The sequence below is a fragment of the Sinohyriopsis cumingii genome, chromosome 4 (genome assembly GCF_028554795.1).
Source record: "Sinohyriopsis cumingii isolate HCF-2022 chromosome 4, ASM2855479v2, whole genome shotgun sequence".
In the NCBI taxonomy this organism is placed as follows: Eukaryota; Metazoa; Mollusca; class Bivalvia; order Unionida; family Unionidae; genus Sinohyriopsis; species Sinohyriopsis cumingii.
Window position 1 is genome coordinate 66,143,597 of NC_142964.1, and position 22,220 is coordinate 66,165,816.

General features: G+C 32.6%; 1 protein-coding gene across 1 annotated transcript in view; it reads left to right on the forward strand.

The window, feature by feature from the left end:
• Positions 1 to 21,069, forward strand: part of LOC149801366 (stabilizer of axonemal microtubules 5-like) — a 46,534-nt gene extending 25,465 nt beyond the window's left edge. Inside the window, exons 6-8 of the mRNA XM_089955433.1 lie at positions 9,101 to 9,302; positions 12,058 to 12,146; positions 13,908 to 21,069. Coding sequence (XP_089811559.1) covers positions 9,101 to 9,302; positions 12,058 to 12,146; positions 13,908 to 14,066 — 450 coding nt within the window. The 3' untranslated portion in view covers positions 14,067 to 21,069. The remainder of the gene's footprint in view (positions 1 to 9,100; positions 9,303 to 12,057; positions 12,147 to 13,907) is intronic.
• Positions 21,070 to 22,220: the final 1,151 nt, after the last annotated feature.

Sequence of the window (22,220 nt, forward strand, 5' to 3'; positions counted from 1 at the left end):
CAGTTTGCCTTCCTGAATATTTATTTTGACACCCTTCTGTGGTTTCAGGGATGTATAATAGCACCCCCACCCCCATTGTTGTAAGAGGTGACTACTGAAGTTATTACTGTTATGGGATTCATCCTGCTTGAAAACTTAGCATTATCATGTGTCATCATACCCCCCACAACACACACACACACACAAACACACACACACACACACATACACACACACACACACACACACACACACACACACACACACACACATGCTGAATTTCTGTCTTTAAAATCCATTAAGAAGCAAAATCAGAATTCAGTTAGCATCCACAAATGAAGCCTCTCTGAATTTTTCTATGTAAGATTTTTTGGAAATTGAGTTTTTGCAAACAAGATAATGTTGGGGTGGGGCTGGGACTGTGGCTTGGGGTCAGAAGTAAAAAAATCATGTTATTTATGTGACACACCACAACATGACAGACATGGAGAAGATTTGAGACAAAAAAAAAACTCAAGTTCTAGCATAAAATTTTGACCTTGTCTTTTCAAGGATGTAACCCTTATTTGGCTTTATCAGTGTATCCCTTTTTGGGAACTTTTGCAACATCATTACCTTTTATCATTTCTCTCATGATTGATATTCACCTTTGATTGGAGGGTTTGGTTCCCTGAGGATTTTGGCATGGTGCTGGATTTACGCATTTTGCTAACTAGCTTCTTCTGTATATATATTTATCTACAAAAAGATGGAACGTGGGTACCAGGCCAAATTTTTTTTAAATATATGAAAAATTAAAGACAAAAAAAGCAATTTCATTTCCATATGACTCATTGTACATTTAGTATCTATTGGTGCCAATACTAATTAATCAGTCTCCTCCTTTTACCTACTATCAGTCAATGTCTGTATTTGTTAAACATGGTGTTCAGAGTGACTTAGTGGTCCATATCCAAAGTGATAACTTTATTTGATATGATTACATATATCTTTTGTTTCTGTAACTTCTTGAAAAGACAGTATGGGTCCAGGTAAAATTACCAGTTGTATTATGAAAAAAATGACAGAAATTTCATATATTATGAAAAAATAACATTAATCTCATGTATTATTAGAAAAAATGATGTTAATATAATGAATAATGAGAAACAATGTCTTTAATCTCATATATTTTGAGAAAAATTCATTAATCAAAAGTATTATTTGAAAAAAAATTATATTAATATAATGAATAAAGACAAACAGTTTAATCTCACATATTATGAGAAAAATTACATTAATCTCACATATTATTAGAAAAAAATGATATTGATATAATGAATAAAGAGAAACAATGACTTTAATCTCACATATTATGAGAAAAATGACCATTTATATTAACAAGAAAAAAATGACATTAATCGCATGTATGCACCTTCTGTAAGGAGGGAATAGAATAAATTGAGCACTTATTCCTTGACTGTTCAGTTACTGAACAGTTTTGGAAATTATCTGTGAAATGGATCAAAACTTACAACCTTCAAATTTTAAAATTACTTCAAAGGATATTTTGATAGGAAATGCAAATTTTGATGATCTTATCAACTTATAATTCTGCTTGCAAAACATGTTATATACAGATCACATGGTGCATCAAAAATCCCAAATCTCACCTGTTATTTAAATGGTGTTTTATCATACAAAAGGCTGGAAACATATGTCACCAAGGTGAATAACAGAAGTGATGAGTTTATGAAAAGGTATACTCTTTTTACAACTTTTGGTTTGATGAAAAGGTATACCCTTTTTACAACTTTTGGTTTGAATTCTTAGGTTGCTTTTACTTTCACATCAAACAAACAAACAGGCAATGTAAAACACATTGAGGTTTGTAAATGAGTGGTTCCTTGTCTACAATATGTGTGTGTGTGTGTGTGTGTGTGTGTGTGTGTGTGTGTGTGTGTAAGCAGAGGAATATAAGTAAATATCAGCGGGGATAATAAGTTTAAGATAATGCCCGATAAAACCTGGTTATGTGGTGATGTTGGGGCAATTGTAAAATCATGTTCAATAAAAAAAAGGATTGTACTTATATGACATTAGATCATATGCACACCTATATGACATTAGATACAAACATGTATAGATACAGTGTGACCCCACTAAAACACAGTAGTTGGGAGCCATAGAACCCGACCATGTTATGGACTGAACTAGGTCAGTTAGCTGATGCTTGTACCCCCAAAAAATTGCAGGGGGGGAGGGGTAGGTTATAAATACGAGTGCAAAAATAAGTGCTTCGTTGGCACAGTTACCATCTCAAATCACTGCATATTAAATGAGAAATACACCTGTAGTGAAAACAGAGAAGGCATATATAATATTTTACTTTATTCAGAGAACCATGCATTGGTACATATACATGTATACTGTTTATATATGTATAGCATGAATAGAGAGTATCAACACCATATACTTGTCACATACATTGAATCCACAATACAAATAATTCCATCAATAATATGCACACACACATTTAAAATATTCAGTGATTTTGTCACAGGTTATATACATCTGAATTCAGTGGGAAACACAATAGCATAATCACGTAATAATGATGAAGCACATTTACTTTTCAGTACGTCCCATGTTGGTAAAAGTTAGTTTGTGTTTTAAGCGATCTCTCCCCAAAATGATAGTAAACTTTTTACATTTTTTTGTACTTTTAAGAAATAATTTATTTCTGTGAACTAAAAAAAAATGTATATGAAATTTCGGGAGCCACACCACAACCGTGTTATATCTGAAATTCATGTTATAAAGGAGCGTACTATAGCGGGGTCACACTGTACATATATGACATTATATCCTATGTACACACATGTACAGATATGTATATGACATTAGATACACACATGTATAGATACATATTTCTCACCCATGTGATGGAGAAATCTAGCTGTTTTGCTAACCTTACTTTTCTTATCTCAGTCTAATCATCTCAGACCAGTCATCTTAGTCAAGGTGTCCACATGCTCAAAACTACTTTTAAAAAAAGAAACCCTTGTTGTCTTCTGCTCTGCCCGATGTAGTTATAGTAATATCAAACAACAACAACAACAGCAACAAATCTATAACAAAAACATAGTAACTTAAGGTAAATCCATCTTTGAGAACACACGATAAAAAACATTTCGAGAGAGACAAAGACACAGACACATACGATGTCGAACTTTTTGGTATTATGCTATTTCGTTCCTCACAGCATGGTCAATTTTATCTATATGCAGGTCTAGCTCAGTACTTTTTTCAGGTCAGCGTCATTAAATGTAGCTAAAGCTACCTGACTAGTTTTAAATTCTTTGTGTGAAACAAATTATATACTGTTAGCCACATTTAATGATGCTCACCTGACAAATGACTGTGCTACAGATAGGATAAAATTCTCAATGCTGTGTGGAATGAACTATAACAGAAAACACTGATCCATGCACATAGACTATAGACCTATACACTTCATCACCTCCCAACTCTCTTAACAACTACGGAAAACTTGACAGCCATAAAAGTGTTTTATAAAACATGCTTTATTCTAATTTTGTTAAGCATCACCATTGTGCCCCTGTTGAATCAAAAATATACCTACACTATTTAATGACAAATAACGTACTTACCAGCCAGAAGGAATCATTTATCTGTCAACACATTAATCCGTAAGCAAATTTCACTGTAGCATTTGCCATATTTCCAGGACAGAAAAATAAATGTTCAAAGAATCCATGAACTTGAAAGTTTAGCATATGGTTATCCGCTAGAGTCCGTTTTTGGAGGGTCTATTATACACTGGGTTAATTTTACAATCAATATTAAGGACAACACAAGTATGTTATACACAGTTTAAACTCCTCCAAAGAAAAGAATAGTTATATATGATAGTGACACAGATCTCTAATTACCCATGAATAATCTAAAGAAAGATGTTACTCTTCGTTACTGCTTGAACTAAGTATAACTAGAGTAGAGCTGAGTAGCCAATATCATTTTATTATTTACAATATAACTTTTCAAAATTGGAACTGATGAAAATAAAACGGTTTCTTGTAATAAATATTAATTATTTATTGTCAATTTCATATATCATCAATATATTGAATGTGATAATACCTCATTATTATGTGACGTTTTATGTTGTTATTTTTCTTTGCTCATGCGTATAAACTGTGTACTTCAGATGCAACGGTTACACCACAGCCCTCATTAATATATTTATATTCATGCACTGCATGTAAACATTGGACGTGAACACTAGTAAAGAATTCTTTTTACCTTAAAGGAAAATATTGGGTGAGAAAAATAATCTGCGTTGGGGTTTGGACTGAGACAAGGAAATCCCAATTGCGGGTTTATATTATATGTCTCCCCACTCGTACAAGCCTCGTGGGGAGACAAATAATATAAACCCTTGACTGGGATTTCCTTGTCACAGTCCAAACCCCAACGTGGGTTCTATATATGACATTAGATCCTATACACACGTGTATAGATACATATATGACATTAGATATACACATGTATAGATACATATATGACATTAGATCTTATACACACATGTACAGAGGGGGCACTCACCAGTTAATATGTACCTCTGAGAGAGTGACGTATCTAAGGTGAAGTTGTGAGACTCTGACACTAATAAATATTGTTCTGTGGAGGGAAATACAGGAGACTTATTCAAAAGGACTGTTTTGATGTTTGCGACTTAAACTTTTCAGCAATACAATTAAAAAAAAAATCATACAATAATAATACCTATGTGCTCATTAAGGGGGCACTCACCAGTTATTATGTACTTTTGAGATAATGAGGTATGTAAAATGAAGTTGTTTGCATTTGAAACATGCACACTGGAAAGAATGTTGACATACCTCTATGCTACTTTGATGTAATGTGGCTGATATTTCTTTGGATATTGTATTTATGAAAAATGGACATGATCTAAGCGCACTGCTAACTAAAATTATTGGTCCCTTATGCTAAAAAATCAGCCTGAATTATTCTAAAGTACATTATCTTTAGCACCTATTAAAAGAGGGAAAATGAATTTTGACCAACTAGACAGTACCAGCTTCTGAAAGTGCATTGGCTGAATTACTACATATATAAAATGTAAAAAAAAAGTTATCGGCTCTTTGTTTATAATTTACCTTTGAAGTCCAGGAAATAAAAATGACCAAGCAGAGCTAGCAGTTTTTGAAAGGTGCACATCTGGAGTAAGGCCAAGCTGTATACTCCATAACCCATATTATACCCATCAATCATACACCAAAATAAAGGAAATTGAAGGTTCTTTGAACAATACTTAAGATATGCAAGGTCTTTTTTAAACAGCCAGTATAACCAGTGAGAAAAGCCTGGCAAATTCTCTTTCTTTAAAATTTCAACCCTATGCAAAATTCGAAACTGCAGAGCACCACCTTAAAACAAATATAAAAATGTATGCAATTATTTTTCTTATTTTCAGATCATTATGTATGATGTTTTGAATAAAATGGTACATTAATATTGGTGTTAAGCATGAAAATAAGCTAATTGTGCTTATTTCTTTCTTGCTTACATAATTTGCCATGAGGCAAGTTTGTGTGATTAGTGACCTTAATTATGGGCAAATTAGAAGTCTTAGAATATAGGAATAGAGTCAATTTAAATTTAAAACTGTTACATAAAGTAAAAGAAAATATATTGAAAATATTTCTTTTCATTTATTTGCAATGAAATTAAAAAATAAATGACGACCAAGCAAATTCGCTTTCTTCCATATTAAATAATAAGCAAATATTTTAAACTTTGACCTTTGACCTCCCTGAACCACATATGTTCTTTTCAAACTGTAAACTTTATTGATGACATATCAGGAATAATTCTGGCAAGTTTCATGATCCTGTCTTTCAACATAACATTGGTTGCTATGTTGACAAAATGTAATGTGCATTTTTAAAACAGCTCACTTTTCATCATTGGAGGGGCTGGGCTTGTGTGAGACTCTGACATTAATAAATATTTTTCTGTGGAGGGAAATACAGGAGACTTATTCAAAAGGACTGTTTTGATGATTGCGACTTAAACTTTTCAGCAATACAATTAAAAAAAAAATCATACAATAATAATACCTATGTGCTCATTAAGGGGGCACTCACCAGTTATTATGTACTTTTGAGAGAATGAGGTATCTAAGATGAAGTTGTTTGCATTTTAAACATGCACAGTGGAGAGAATGTTGACATACCTCTATGCTACTTTGATGTAATGTGGCTGACATTTCTTTTGATGTAGTACTTATGGAAATTGTACATGATCTAAGCACACTGTTAACTAAAATGACTGCTCCCTTATGCTAAAAAAATCATTCTGATTTAGTCTAAAGAACACTATCTTTAACACCTTTTAAAATAGGGAAAATTAATTTTGCCTAACTAGATAATACCAACTTCCAAAAGTGCCGGTATAACCAGTGAGAAAACCCAGGAAATTCTTTTTCTTTCAAATTCTAACCCTGTGCAAAATAGAAAACTGTAGAGCACCACCAGATACATATATGATATTGGATACACACATGTATAGATACATATATGACATTAGATCCTATACACACATGTATAGATACATATATGACATTAGATCCTATACACATATGCATACATACATATATGACATTAGAGACTCACATGTATAGATACATGCCTAACATTAGATACAAATGTATAGATGCATATATGACATTAGATCCTATACAGACATTTATAGATACATATATGACATTAGATCCTATACAGACATTTATAGATACATATATGACATTAGGTACACACATGTATAAATACATATATGACATTAGATACAAACATGTACTGATACATACATGACATTGGATCCTATACCTACATGTATAGATACAGATACATATATGACATTAGATCCTATACAGACATTTATAGATACATATATGACATTATATACACACATGTACAGATACATATATGATATTAGATCTTATACACACATTTATAGATACATATATGACATTAGATCCTATACACACACACACACACACACACATATATATATATATATATATATATATATATATATATATATATATATATATATATATATATATATGACATGAGATACACACATGTATAGATACATATACACACATGTAGAGATACATATATGACATTAGATCCTATACACACATTTATAGAACATATATGATATTAGATACGCACATGTATAGATAAATATATCACATGAGATGCACACATGTACATATACATATATGACATTGAATCCTATACACACATTTATAGATACATAGATGACATTAGATCCTATACACACATTTATAGATACATATATGATATTAGATACTCATGTGTATAGATAAATATATAACATGATATACACCAATGTACAGATACATACATGACATTGAATCCTATACACATATGTACAGATACATATATGACATTAGATCCTATACACACGTGTATAGATACATATATGACATTAGATGCACACATGTATAGATACATATATAACATGATATACACCAATGTACAGATACATACATGACATTGAATCCTATACACAGATGTACAGATACATATATGACATTAGATCCTATACACATATGTATAGATACATATATGACATTTTATCCTATACATGCATGTATAGAAACATATATGACATTATATACACACATGTATAGATACATATAAAACATTAGATCCTGTACACACATTTATAGATACATATATGACATTAGATACACACATGTTTAGATACATATTTGATATTAGATACACATATGTACAGCTATATGACATTGAATCCTATAGATTTATGTATAGATACATATATGGCATTAGATCCTATGCACACATATATAGATACTTATGTGACATTGAATCATACACACACATGTATAGATACGTATATGACATTAGGTCCTATACACACATGTATAGATACATAAATAACATTAGATCCTATACATTTATTTATAGATACATATATAACATTAGATCCTATACACACATTTATAGATAGATATATGACATTAGATCCTATATCCACATCTACAGCTCCAAGCATGAACATTCAGTTTAAAGCACAATCCTCCATGACTTCCATTTTCATACTTTCTGATAGACATTTAAGGGCAGATATGGATCTCTCTGGTGGATGGGGATTAGTGGTTTACTTGCTACCACCCCACCACCCCTTTTTCCAGTCAGAATGGTACTTTTTACTTCAGTAAAAGTAGAAAAAGTTGAGTAACTATGTTAAGTAAGGCAAATCACCATCTTCTCAAATTCAGCACCTTCATCCCCAAAAAAATCCTAGATTGACCCCTGAAGAAATGACTGCAATGACAAACAAATCCTAGATCAACTCCTGAATTAATGACTACAGTGGGAAAATAAATCCTAAATTGACCCCTGAATGAATGACTGCAGTGACAAAAAAATCCTATATCAACCCCAGAAGGAATGACTGCAATGACAAACAAATCCTAGACCAACTCCTGAATGAATGGCTGCAATAAAAAAAAATAATCCTAAATTTACCCCTGGATGAATGACTGCAATGACAAAAAGATCCTAGATCTACGCCTGAAGGAATGACTGCAATGAGCAAAAAATCTAGATTGACCCCTGAAGGATTGACTGCAATGACAAAAAAATCCTAGATTGACCCATGAAGGAATAACTGCAATGACAAAAAAATCCTAGATAGACCCCAGAAGGATGACTGCAATGAGAAAAAATCCTAAATTGATCCCTGAAGGAAGGACTGCAATGAAAAAAAAATTCTAGATCGACCCCTGAAGGAATGACTGCATTGAGAAAAATTTCCTAGATTGACCCCTGAAGGAATGACTGCAATGACAAAAAGATCCTACATCAACCCCTGAAGGAATGACTGCAATGACAAAAAAATCCTAGATTGACCACTGAAGAAATGACTGCAATGACCAGACTCCCTTTTTCTGATTGAATACAAGAAATCAATTTAGATTAGACTAAATATTTTAGCTTGGATTAAATGTTGATAGGTATTGTTACTTTTGTTTCAGCCATCACTTGGTCTGCATAACAGAATAGTGTCTGGTGCTAACCAGCTAACAAAGAGCAACGTATGGTTTGGTGAACCCCGTCTTTTGGGAAACTACTACGACACAACAAATGAAGGGACATTCCATGCCAAGGCAGTCCCCTATAATTATTTTAAAGGCAAATTCTATAAGGACAGTGAAATACCACTTGACTATTACAGCAGTAAGTATGTGATATTTCTTGTGTCCTGGTTATATTCTATGAGTGGGAACATAGTGTACCCATTACCCATCTATCATGAATTTCATGTTTGCTTCATTATCATAACTTTTGATGGACTTTTTGGGGGTTCAAATTAAATTTTGTATGGTGTTACTGGTAATATTAAATACCCAAGTAAACTTTGATTTTGGTCTTTTTTCCATTAAAATTTGATAGATTGATAGCCCTTGTTTGACCGATTTGCAGCCCCACTTTTACCTCGTGAATTTTACATGTTATAACCTCATCTAGCAACATGCTGGCATATAGAGAAAATGGCTGGAGAATATTTCCTGCATGTAATATTAGTCAATGTTTTCTCTGTAAGCTGAGTTTAATTTACAACAGAAGACAAAAGGAAATGTGTTTTGTATATAATTACACAATAATGTTGATTTCAAATATTATTGTGCAATAGAAAATTTAAAATGTTATACATTGGAAGAAGACTGATTAGGAACCAGTTAATAATATCCAATTAATATTATAAAAAGAAAATAAATGTAATTATATCAGAGGCAAAAAGTGTGTTGAAGAAAAATATAAGGACTGGATAATTCAGAGAAGTGGAACGTATATTGTTGATTCAGTTGGGATATATTTAAAGGTAGGATGTGTTAACAATTGCTAATTTTATGCATTTCCATAATGATAGCTGATACATAAAAATAATAATAAATATGCAGTCATTCCTGTTAAGATTTGTTTTGTTTGCTTGAAGTTTTAATATTTTTTTCTGTATTTTTTGGACAAATTACAACATTTTTGGCATTAAAATTTGTCTGACAATCTGTCATAGCATAATAATTCAAATTTTAATCATATGCATTAAAAATAAAATTTTAATTCTTTTTCTATTATGGATATTTTTTTAAAAAATGTGCATTATGTATTATTATTACATAGATAATGACTAGTTATAAATCTGTCTTACTGGATGTTTATACTAATTTCGACTATGATTCTATTGACTCATTTGTGCAGTCAATAATCGTTTGCATGTGTGTGTGTGGGTGATTTGGATTTTTAATGCAGCTTCAAATTGTTTCTGGTCATATCACTATGTCTGCAGTGTGGCAGCTTAGAGTGATGTCTAGCACTGGGGCATCATGCCTCAGACATGTAGCTCGATGTCCAACCGAGCCACATTATTCTGACACGAGGCCAACTAGTCATAACACTAACCTCTTAATGCTGAGTGTCTAGCGAGGCATCTGTTAGTAACATTTTTATAAGTCTTTGGTATGACTTGGCCAGGGTTTCGAACATGTGACCTCCTGCATCCGAGGCAGATGCTAACCACTAGGCCACTGGAGCGGTCCAATAATTGTTTAGTTTTCTTTCATTTGACAAAAATCACAGAAAACTAATGAAAGAAACCAATTATTGTTTGTTTTATTTGATTTTTTAAAAAATGTTTGCGATGTCGTTTTTCATATTGGGGTGTGAGAGGGAGACCAAATTGTTGGAGATATCATCTTTCACCAGGGGGTGTTGAGGGAGTCCAGAATTGTTAGTGATATCATCTTTCACCTGGGGTGTGTTGGAGGTAGACCATAATTGTGGGAGATACCATATTTCATCTGGATGTGTGGAAAATAGTGTCTTTCACCAGGGGTTGTGTAGGGAGACCAGAATTGCTGGAGATATAACATTGATGATGTCAGTTCCACTCAATAACTTATAAAGAAAAGTAAATATAGTATGATGTTTAATATCAAACAGATCACAGTCTTATTCTGTTTTCGTCTCAGTCTGGTTCTGTTTTCATCTCAGTCTGGTTCTGTTTTCATTGCATTCTGGTTCTGTTTTCATTTTTTTCCTGTTCAAAAGTGACTAATGTTTTGCTTCTTTGGCTTAGAAGTTTGAATTTGCATCGTGAACCTCTGGTTCTTGAATTGACTCTTTATTGGCAAGGACATCTAGAACATCTGGTCACATTACAGTTTTACTTTCCACATGAAAAGTGCAGGAGTGATTCTATGACTTTGTGGATACAATAAAAGCTTTTAAATTATGTCAGAACAAATGATGAATTCTTTCATTTTAGAATTTTAATCTACATTTTTGTCATATTTTTGCTTGTAGGAATATCAATTTGCAGATCATTTATTGCCCTGTTGCATAGCTGTCATATTTGTATTTGTATGAATATGATATTGCATATCATATCTTGCCCTGTCACATAAGCCATCATATTTGTATTTGTATGAATATAATATTGCATATCATATCTTGCCCTGTCACATAAGCCATCATATTTGTATTTGTATGAATATAATATTGCATATCATATCTTGCCCTGTCACATAGCTGCTTACAACAGTAAAAGCCCGCAGCAATGTTCTTTATTCTTTTTAAAATGTTTGGGTACTTTTGACATGACTTCCATAAATTAAACATTCAGACTTTAAAAAGTTTTGATATTTATTACAAAAGGTTCCATAACTTTCTTCCTTAGATTTAATATATTTTGTTTGAAAAAAAATGATTTTGCATTTATTACTTGCTTCTTGTCTTGAGATTTTGAACATATTTACAGTTGTGCATGCCAGTGACAAAATCAGAATTATTGTACATGATTATAAAAACTTTTGGATATGTTTATGGACAATTGAATATTTGTGATATGTAAAAAATATTCTCAGTTATGAATAGTATATTTCACAATGCATTACTTTTTAAAATGAAACAGATGAGTTCTTTTTTTCCACAGAAAATGAGGTTAGCAGCACAACACATCACTCAGATTATCAGAATCCTCGCCAAGGAAAGACCATCCCCAACCCTGTGGTTATTGAAAATGTAATAATAATTATACTTTATTTCTGTTGCATTATGTTTATTTATGAGTTTTCTTTCTATCAATCATAAAAAAGATTTATGTAATAAAAAAAGACCATAATTCAAAATACATGACTTTTCATTCTTAAACTGAGCTGCAAATTGGTAATTTGGATTGTTTCTTAAAACGAAGTTATCTGGATAAGTGATACATGCAAATAATTCAACGACCAATTAGTAGGATACAATGATACGCTTTTGGAGAATGCCCCCTTTTAATCCAATTTAATTTAAGTCTAAACAGCAGTCTGATCATTCAATATAGCTATGACTCATCGATTTCTTGGTCAATATAAAATATCTTCCAGCATCCACTACAAGTCATAGTCATGTAAAGTTTTACAAAGATAACGGCTTGTCTGTTTTATTTGTTTGTCTTGTCTATATTTTGTATTTGCCTTTGAAAAAGACTCATTAAGAGTCAAAAGCACTTAGGCTAGCTAGATACTAGTTTTGCACTGTTCGTAGTCGGTTTATTACATTTATCTTAATCAATCCCTGACAAACATGATCCATTGCTGAATCCAGTGCACTTGAAAGGACTGTTATTTGCCATATGATTTGTATTCTTTATATATATATATATATATATGGCTTATTATCAGACATAAATATATATATGCTTCATAGAAATGTGCCTATATTTGAACTGGTATGTGCATATCGTCAGGAATGGACTTTATGTTGGATATATATGGTAATACATTTTCATGATTCATGTATAGTATATACTCACTTATAAGTCAGGTCCAACTGCAATCAACATAGACCCTGATCTGCTGTTTTATAATGTGCCGGCAGATCAGGGTCTGTTTTTTTTTCCACTTATTACACCTTACAAACTGCATAGAACCAGATCTGCTGGCACATTATGCAGTTTAGAGTTGAATCCATTTTATAAATAAATATATGGTAGTTTCTTTTCCCTGAAATATATTTATATTGATGGTTAGGTGAAAGGATTACAGGTAATCTGGCTATGCTTCTTAATCGGTATTAACTAATAAGTACTCATTCGAGAACCACATCACAAGGATATGAAAATATTGTCTTTTTTTCTTCTCATAACACACAAGATTTATGTCAGTTTTTTCTTAATAGTTGTGATAATTTTTCTCATAGTATATGAGATTATTGCTATTGTTTCTCATAGTATATGAGATTAAAGTCATTGTTTCTCATTATACATTAGATTAATATCATTTTATTCTAATAAAACATGAGTTAAAGTCATTTTTCTCATAATAATATGAGGTAAGTGTAATTATTTTTCATAATACTACTGGTAATTTGACCTGGACCCATACTGTCTTTTCAAGAAGTTACAGAAACAAAAGATATATGTAATCATATCAAATGAAGTTATCACTTTGGATATGGACCACTAAGTCACTCTGAACACCATGTTTAACAAATACAGATATTGATTGATAGTAGGTAAAAGGAGGAGACTGATTAATTAGTATTGGCACCAATAGATACTAAATTTGCAATACATGAGTCATATGGAAATGAAGTCGCTTTTTTGTCTTTAATTTTTCATATGCTTTTAATTATTTTTTGTACAACTTCAATCCATAAAAATCATAATTACATAACTCCATCACTATCACACCCTTCATTGATATGTTCAGATTGTGGGTGTTCTACTTTGTAGTCATTGTAATGTTCAGCTGTGGGTGTGGCTTTTTTTATATAAAAAATTTCTGTTTCTATTTGCAGCTAAAAAAATCTCACCTATTTCCCCCAAAGAGTGACCACATGGCCTTCAGCACAACTCATCAGGACACATACACTGCCAAAAGAGGTGAACCTCTAATCTATGATGCAGGCCGTCTGCAAAAGAGTTCTGTTCCCATAGGGACAATGGGACCAAAATAAATTTAGGGATGACATAAACTTCTCTCAAGATTGAAGATGTTAATCATACTCAACTCTAATTAGCTGTTGACATAATTAAGGCAATCTTTTGATATTTATTTTAGAAATATTTAATGGAAATACAAGGGAAAATATGTAGTTTTATTGTTGTGATGTAATGAACAAAGAAATACTTGTAGAATGTTATTTCTTTGCTGGTATTTTTATTATTATTACAGTTTACAATGCAGGTGATTATGTTTCATCTCATTAGCTTGTGAGTCAAAAATGAATTTTCCTAGGATGAATTTCCATGGGATGAATTTTTCATCAGACATGTCAGTATTATTACACAGATTTATTCATGAACGAACCTTGAATATGATAGAAGACTTTTTGCACTCTTTCTTGCCAATACCATGCATACTCACTTGTATGTCCGATCCAACTGCAAACTGCATAGACCCAGATCTGCCATCACATTATGTACCAGCAGATCAGGGTCTCTGCAGTTTGTTAGGTGTAATCAGTAGAACAAACAACATAGACCCTTATCTGATGGCACATTATGTGACAGCAGATAAGGGTCTTTGTTGTTTGCAGTTGTTATTCATTGTTCATCATAGAAAAAGTAAGAATAAAAATCAAAAACTTTTTGATGTTGATTTCATATGTACAAAATATTTTGTATTTGAAATTCATTTATTTTAAATTGTTGCTTTTTCAATGCAGAGAGAGTTTTCAGTGTTATTAATTTTAGTCATTGTAGTGTTTTATGTCTTTGAGATGTTAGCATCTGCAATGGCTGCCTTTTCCACTTTTTATTTTTTTATTTTAAAAAATTATATTTTACATGCATTGGCTTTCGGTGAAGTTCAGCATTGACTTGGATTGAAGTAATTTTGACCAAATCAACCAGGCTGAGATGAATATTCAATTGATAGGTTTTGTACATTCTGGCATCAGTAAAAAGCTGCATTCCCTTGTGCCAAAAAATGATAATTGATATGGTGGCATCATGCAGTTTTAACATTCTTTAAATGAAAAATAATGAAAATTGTTTTGTACCAGTACAAATCTACCCCATAAATAGAGGGAAGAGAAGATAACATAAATATGTAAAAGCAGTTTCCAGAAATTAACTCATCACATACGATGTCACAATGTAAACTGAATGCCAAAAAGATCAGTTCAGCATGTGCAACTTTACACAGTGCACCGATAGTTAACTTGTATGCCCACCCACAGTGAATTTGTATGTTTGGAAATCAAATTGTAGAACACATGCAATCACTATCCCAGTCTAACTTGAAGATGATTTAGATTATTTATATCGGACATAAAACCTCTTCTTCCTAAAACATAATTCATTGGACCCATTCATATGCCACACATAAAACCTCTTCTACCTAAATCAAAGTACAATGGAATCTGTCGATTATCCAGATGTAGAACCTCTTCATTCTACAATGAACCAAGTCAGATATTGTACATAAAACTGCTTCTGCCTGAAGCAAAATACAATATACCCAGTCAAATATCAGACATAAAACCTCTTCTGCCATTAAACAAAGTACAGTACACTCAGTTAAAATACCAAGAGCAATCACCAGACACAATGCACGTTTTCATTCTGGTGAAAGCAAGCCTTTTTTCCCCAAAATTCCATGTCACTGAATGTAGCCAATACTATAGTTAGTAAGGAGCACCAGGGTTTCCCCCAAAATTTGATCCTGGTTGTAAAACAATTTTAAAACACTTATCCACAATGGCAGAGCCCGAGATTCAAATCCATGTGATCACAGGTGAGATGGTCAGAAAAGGCAGGGGCTTTAGACTACTCACCCACCCTGGACCCCTCTAGTGACGTTAAAAACAAATTACAAAATCATGATGACATCAGTATATTAATCAGCTGGAATGGTGGTAGCCAGTTACAATGGTCTAATGTCAATACATAACTAATGATGATTTACCATACATACTCACATATAAGTCTGATCCAGTTGCTTTCTGCATGGACCCAGATCTGCTGACACATAATGCACCTGCAGATCTGGCTTTTTTTTACAGTTTGTTAGGACAAATCAGTTCAACAAACAACATAAACCCTTATCTGCAGGCACACATTGTGCTGGCAGATCAGGATCTTTGTTGCTTGTAGTTGGACTCAACTTACATGATAACATATATGGTTGAGCTGCATTACCTGTAACATTCATGTGACATCCTTCCATCCTGTTATGCCATATATCATTCCATTACATCATATACATTGCATATTTCATTTCTGCTCAGTAACTTTTCAAGGGATTGATAGATTGAAACTAAATTTGGTATTAAGCTTTATATTAGGATCTTCAGGTTTTTTTGTTTTGTTTTTTGTTTGTTGTCAAAAGGAATGAAATTATGGCCCTTCAGTTGAATCATATAGAGATGGGGGGAGGGCATCTGTATTATGACTCATTTGTAACTTTATTAAACTCACACATATCTCATCATTCTTTATTCACCATTCAGAATGGTGACACGTGCAGTGTTACCTCTTATCTTAGTTAAATTCTGATGTTTCATCATTTTCGGGGGGGGGGTCATGAAGTTTCTGTACATTTTGCAGTGCTTGTTTCATTAGAAATACATGGATGAAACTTATTTTTTAAAATGCCAAGAATTCATATTTTTGTTACCTGTACTGTAGTGTAGAATTGTCGATAAACCACCTATGCATGAATTGGCATTATACAGAAGTGTTAATTTTGCAGTGATTGTGTGCAATATATTTGTTGAATTGTTTATTTACATTTTACTAACACATCAGTATTATATGATCAGTCTTAGCATAATTACATATTTAATGTTGATGAATATTTTTTTAAAAACTGTTTTATTGTTTATGATAGTGCTATAAAACTTAAGTAGAGACCTCTAACTGTTGAATCCCCAAGCTGCACCTACGCACCATCAGCTGTAATTTAGCATTCTTTATTCGATTGTCCAATAGAATGCTGCCTATTCTCAAGCTGGACTCAATTTGATTTATTACGTAATAATGTCTGCGATGCAAAGGTATGTCTGACTATAAATTAGACTAGTTGCATAGAACTAATGGTCTGACACCTTGGCTAATTTTACCATGTAATATATACATATGCAGATGGTTACAGCTTCACTATCATTCAACCAATTTTTATGAATTTTTCGTTATAAATAGAATGTTATAAATAGATTGTTACTGTAATAAAAAAAAATTGGTAAAATTTTCAGGTGTATGTCTTAGATTTTTAAAACAGTACAATGCTATTTAGTAGGTGTGGTCTTGCCATTTCGTCAGCTTCAGTCTCACAGTTCCATCTTGCAAAAAGTGTGTTGTACTGGGATAATTTTTAACTATCGGATGAATTTAATTATATCATCAAACTATTAATTAAAGCAATAGTCAGTTTTATCAAGATAGTCAGTATTAGTACCTGAGGTGCATATTTTACTATATTAAACCTTTTTTTTTTTATTAGCAAAAGCTGTGATGTGTTAGCAAAAACTGTGGTTTGTTGACTTGGCCAATGTTTGCCACCATGGTTATTGTAAGTTTCTAAGTTTCTTTTTTTCTTCTTCTTTTTAGCTGTCTGGACATAAGAGTAAGTGGTATGACCCTGCATCAGTGCATTGTGCATCATATGTCCATTAACATTCGCTTGTTACCATTCACGATTTGACTTTGATCAAATTTTGAACATGGATTTATTTAATCAAGATCTGATGATTTCAATAATGAGCAAGATCTGTGCACATTAATGAGGTGATATTGCATCTGATTGGCTGAGCTTGTTGCCACTCTGGAAGTCATACATTTGATCCAGTTTTGATCAAACTTGGATTATGAGTTTACATAAAAAAGATCTTGTACATGTTTGATACTGATAAAGATTCATACATATTAATGAGATGATGTTGCATCTGATTGGCTGAGCTTGTTTGAATTCTCAAAACTATATTTCTGATAGATTTTGATTAAACTTATTATCAAATTTTAAACCATCAAGTTCATGGATGAGTACATTTATGAGTGAGGTCCATGCATATTAATCAGGTGATACTGTATCTGAATGGCTGGGCTTGTCAGTACTTGATTAACTCTGTTCTGATTAGCTTTTTGTCAAACTTGGGAAAAAGGCTTATGTCATCAAGATATCCAATAAGTTTTATTATAAATGAGATCTTTTATTGGATTAACTGAGCTTCTTAGCATTCCAGAGACAGAATTTCTGACAGATTTTGATCAATTTTGGTCACTTTGCAGATATCATCAGATGTTGGATGAGTTTTATTATGAGTGAGACCTGCATATTTATGAGGTGATCTTGCATTTGATTAACTGAATTTTTCACCACTTTAGCCATTTTGGATAGAACTTTTGTCAAACTTAGTAAATATTCATAAACCATCAATAGTATGATTATGAACAAAATCCAGGCATCATATTGAATGTGATTTTGCATTTGATTGGCTGAGCTTGTCAACATCTAGCCAATCATAATTTTATGAAACGTGTTAAATCATGTCACATCATCAGGATGTTTGAAGAGTGTACATATGAGCAAGATCTATGCATATTTATGAGGTAATTTTCTTTCTAATTTAGTTGAGCTCGTTATCACTTGAGAGGTCAGATTTCAATTGGATTTTGCTCCTGCTTGGTAAATAAGCTGATATTTATCATTTTCTGAGATGATAAGTGAGATGAATGATACCAGCTTGCATCTGATGGCTGATTGCCTCTCAAGACATAGAGACTATATTTCTTTTCCAATTTGGATTAAACTTGGTAAATAGGTTTGTCATGCAGGCCCTGGATGATCTGTTATGAACCAGAGATATTGCACTTTATTCTGCTTTATATTTGGAAATAAAACTTTTTATACTATGTTAAAATACATAACATTAACAAAATTTGGTAGGCTTGTGTTTTTACAATACCAGACAAACCTGTGCTTTGAAATAGTCAATGTTATGTATGCCAGGTTCGAGTGATATTGTTTAATTTTTTTCATTTGTAAAAGACACTGGCCAGATAATGACATCTGTACTGTCCTAATCTTTGCATGAGATTTTCAGAATGGTAAATTTAGATGTAAATTGGATGAAGTGTGAAATAGGAGTTATACAAATGCTCCCTGTTGTTATTTGTAGAAATCAGGGTATGCTTCATTAAACCTTTAGATAAAGAGATTCCCAGTATTCTTGAGTAAGTTGAAAGTCTCATTGGAAAGGAAACTATTTGATGACTCATTTCTTGATCTGTTAGTTAACATTATTGTTTTTGCAATTAGTCAAACCTGTCCTAGGGTCATAATTGCCATTATAATGACCCCATTCCCCCCCACCCCCCAAAAATTTTCTGTATTGATGTCCATGTGAAGCAGTCACATGCCTTATACAGTCAAAAGCCAGGTGTTTCCTAAACAACAGTGGTCATGAGCATATTGACAGGGACCAGTAAGTATGCAAATTAAATTTTCTTTGATGAGCAAGACTTTGTTTATATGAAAGAATATCGTGTGAATTTTTCTGTAAACATATCATGTCTCACTTTTCATCACCATACTTGAGTCACAATAACTCAAAGGAGTCAAAATCTCAGGCAGGAAGGTGAGGCAGTTTTTTTTTTTTGTTTTTTTTTACAGGAGAGGGCTTAAGAATTCATTTGCTGACTAGTGGAAAAAGTTGTCATGTAGTCACAGCAGAAATGTTAGTCAGGCATACTTAAATCTAAGGGGTTATTAAGTGTAAGCAAGATATTTTGACCCATTTTGAGAACATAATTCATCTCTGAGCAGAGATACAAATTGCATCCCTTTTTATAAGGGTCATGAGTTTGTTAAGTATTGAAAACTTGTCTTTAAAGGCATGCAAGGTTTCAGTTCATGGGTCATAAAAAGGAGCCACATACAGCTTTTAATTTCCTATTCATGAGAGGCCTGTCACATAAAACAACTGTCTTTTGATCTTAGTAAAATGAGAACTGTCTAGTCCAGATATTGTTTTTGAAACTTGAACAGCTGGTTTCAAGCCTAATTTATACACATGAAATTCCTTTAGTTTACAGTCATATGTAAGCTGTCAATCAGTAGTGAAGTTATTATTTTCTCATTGTGCACAAAACAAACTGGGATTAGTCATTAGTTAAGTCAGTGATGATTTAATTTATAGGATGAATTAAAATGAGCAAGGTAAAGTAATTTTGGTGGAATATACATTTGGGAGAGAACAACAAATATGTATTTTATGATTTTGTTAAATGTTTATTGTTTGGGGTTTAATGTAATACATAATAGTCTACACATGGCAGCCAGTATAGCTTGTGGAGGAAGAATCTGGGGAAAACCTCAAAAAGAACCATTAACCCAAGGGAAGCTACTGGCAAGCTTTTTTACCTCCTCACATTAACTAAGCCTGAGTATGGACAGAGGTGAGATGGTACTTATGGGTAAAGGTGAGCACTTCGGACCACATGGCCACCCAGGACCCCCAATAGTGCACATAAAACAATCTTAATTAGGTGCATGGTATTTGTTCAGAAAAATGTGTGCAGAAACTTGCCTTTCCCCAAGTGTGGCACTTTGACAGGTTTGACTATATACAGCAGTGATATCAGAATTTCATCACTATATGTTTTGTTTTCAGGATTAATATGAATCAACATAATAAAACACATTTCCCACTCCTTACTTTCATGCAGATTCAATGAAAGTTTAACATTTTACACCCACACTAATTTGTGAAGCCTTTGACTTGGATTGCGATATTTTTGCTTGTTATTTGAAAAATAAATTATTCATTGAATATCTGCAGACATCATTTTATGTATTTTTGTGTATATTTATATAACATTTACTTTGGTTGTATTTGTGTACTCTGGTCTGTTGACGGAAGTTTGCAGTGCATTTTTGTTTCTGTTTTTTTTCTGACAGTTTTACAGTGATTGTTGCTGATTAAAGAATTAAAATATTAAAAAGTAATGTTTGTATCCAATCTCTAATACATGTTCTTCTATGCACAATGGTTATTCTTGTTTTATTAGGTTGTTTCTCCTCTTGAAATCTCTTTCTCACCCAGAATTTAAATGCAGTTTCTCTGACAGATATTTGGCTGTGTCTTAAAAAGTGTTTTACTCTCCTATCCTATGAAAAAGTGTGTGAGTTTGTGAGGGAACACACTTAAATTAAAATTTTTATAACAAGATATCTAAGAATGTGTTTTCTGCAAGGATGTTATTTTAGTACATGTGTTCTGCATAGGAGTTGTGATGCTACGTTTGCATTCACGCATACATGCATTTAAAGAACTTCTTCTTCTTTAAGCTGTTCATATTGATATTATAGGAATCATTCGTTGCCAGCACTTTGACAGCAACAGCTGAACCATTTTTTTACTAATATCTCCCAAAGGCTTGACAGGTCTAAGAATACAGAGCCTAATTTAGACAAACTTACTAAATTCGTGAATGAAAGGGTACCCGATCATGTTAGTTTCAACATTCCCTTAATAACAATAAATGACACTTTTGATATTATAAATAAACTTTACACAAACAAATCAGCTGGTCTAGATGGAATTCACCCCAAAACTCTGAAAATGTCGGCTTTATCAATCTCAGAGTCGTTGAAAGAAATAATTAACTGTAGTATCACTTCCAATAAATTCCCGGAGTCATTGAAGTTAGCAAAAGTATTCACAATTTATAAGGGAAATGAAAAGAATGACCCATCCAACTATTGACCCATATCTGTTCTATCCGTACTTTCAAAAATTATGGAAAAACATGTCAGCAAGCATATTTTCAGATATCTTGACAAGTACCAACTCCTCCATAGATCACAATCATGTTTTCAAAAGAATCATTCATGTCAGACTGCAATGACAAAACTTATAGACCAATGGCTACTAGCAGTAGAATCAAGTGAACTTACTGTGCAATCTTCATTGATTTTAAAAAAGCATTCGATTTGGTTGACCATTCGGTGCTCATTAAAAAACTTTCAGCCTACAAGTTTTCTCCAAACTCAGTTGCCTGGTTCACATTGTATCTCACAAACAGACACCAGGTTGTTTGCACGGGTAAACATATATCCGAACCAAGTCATATCTTAAGTAGTGTTCCTCAAGGATCCATATTAG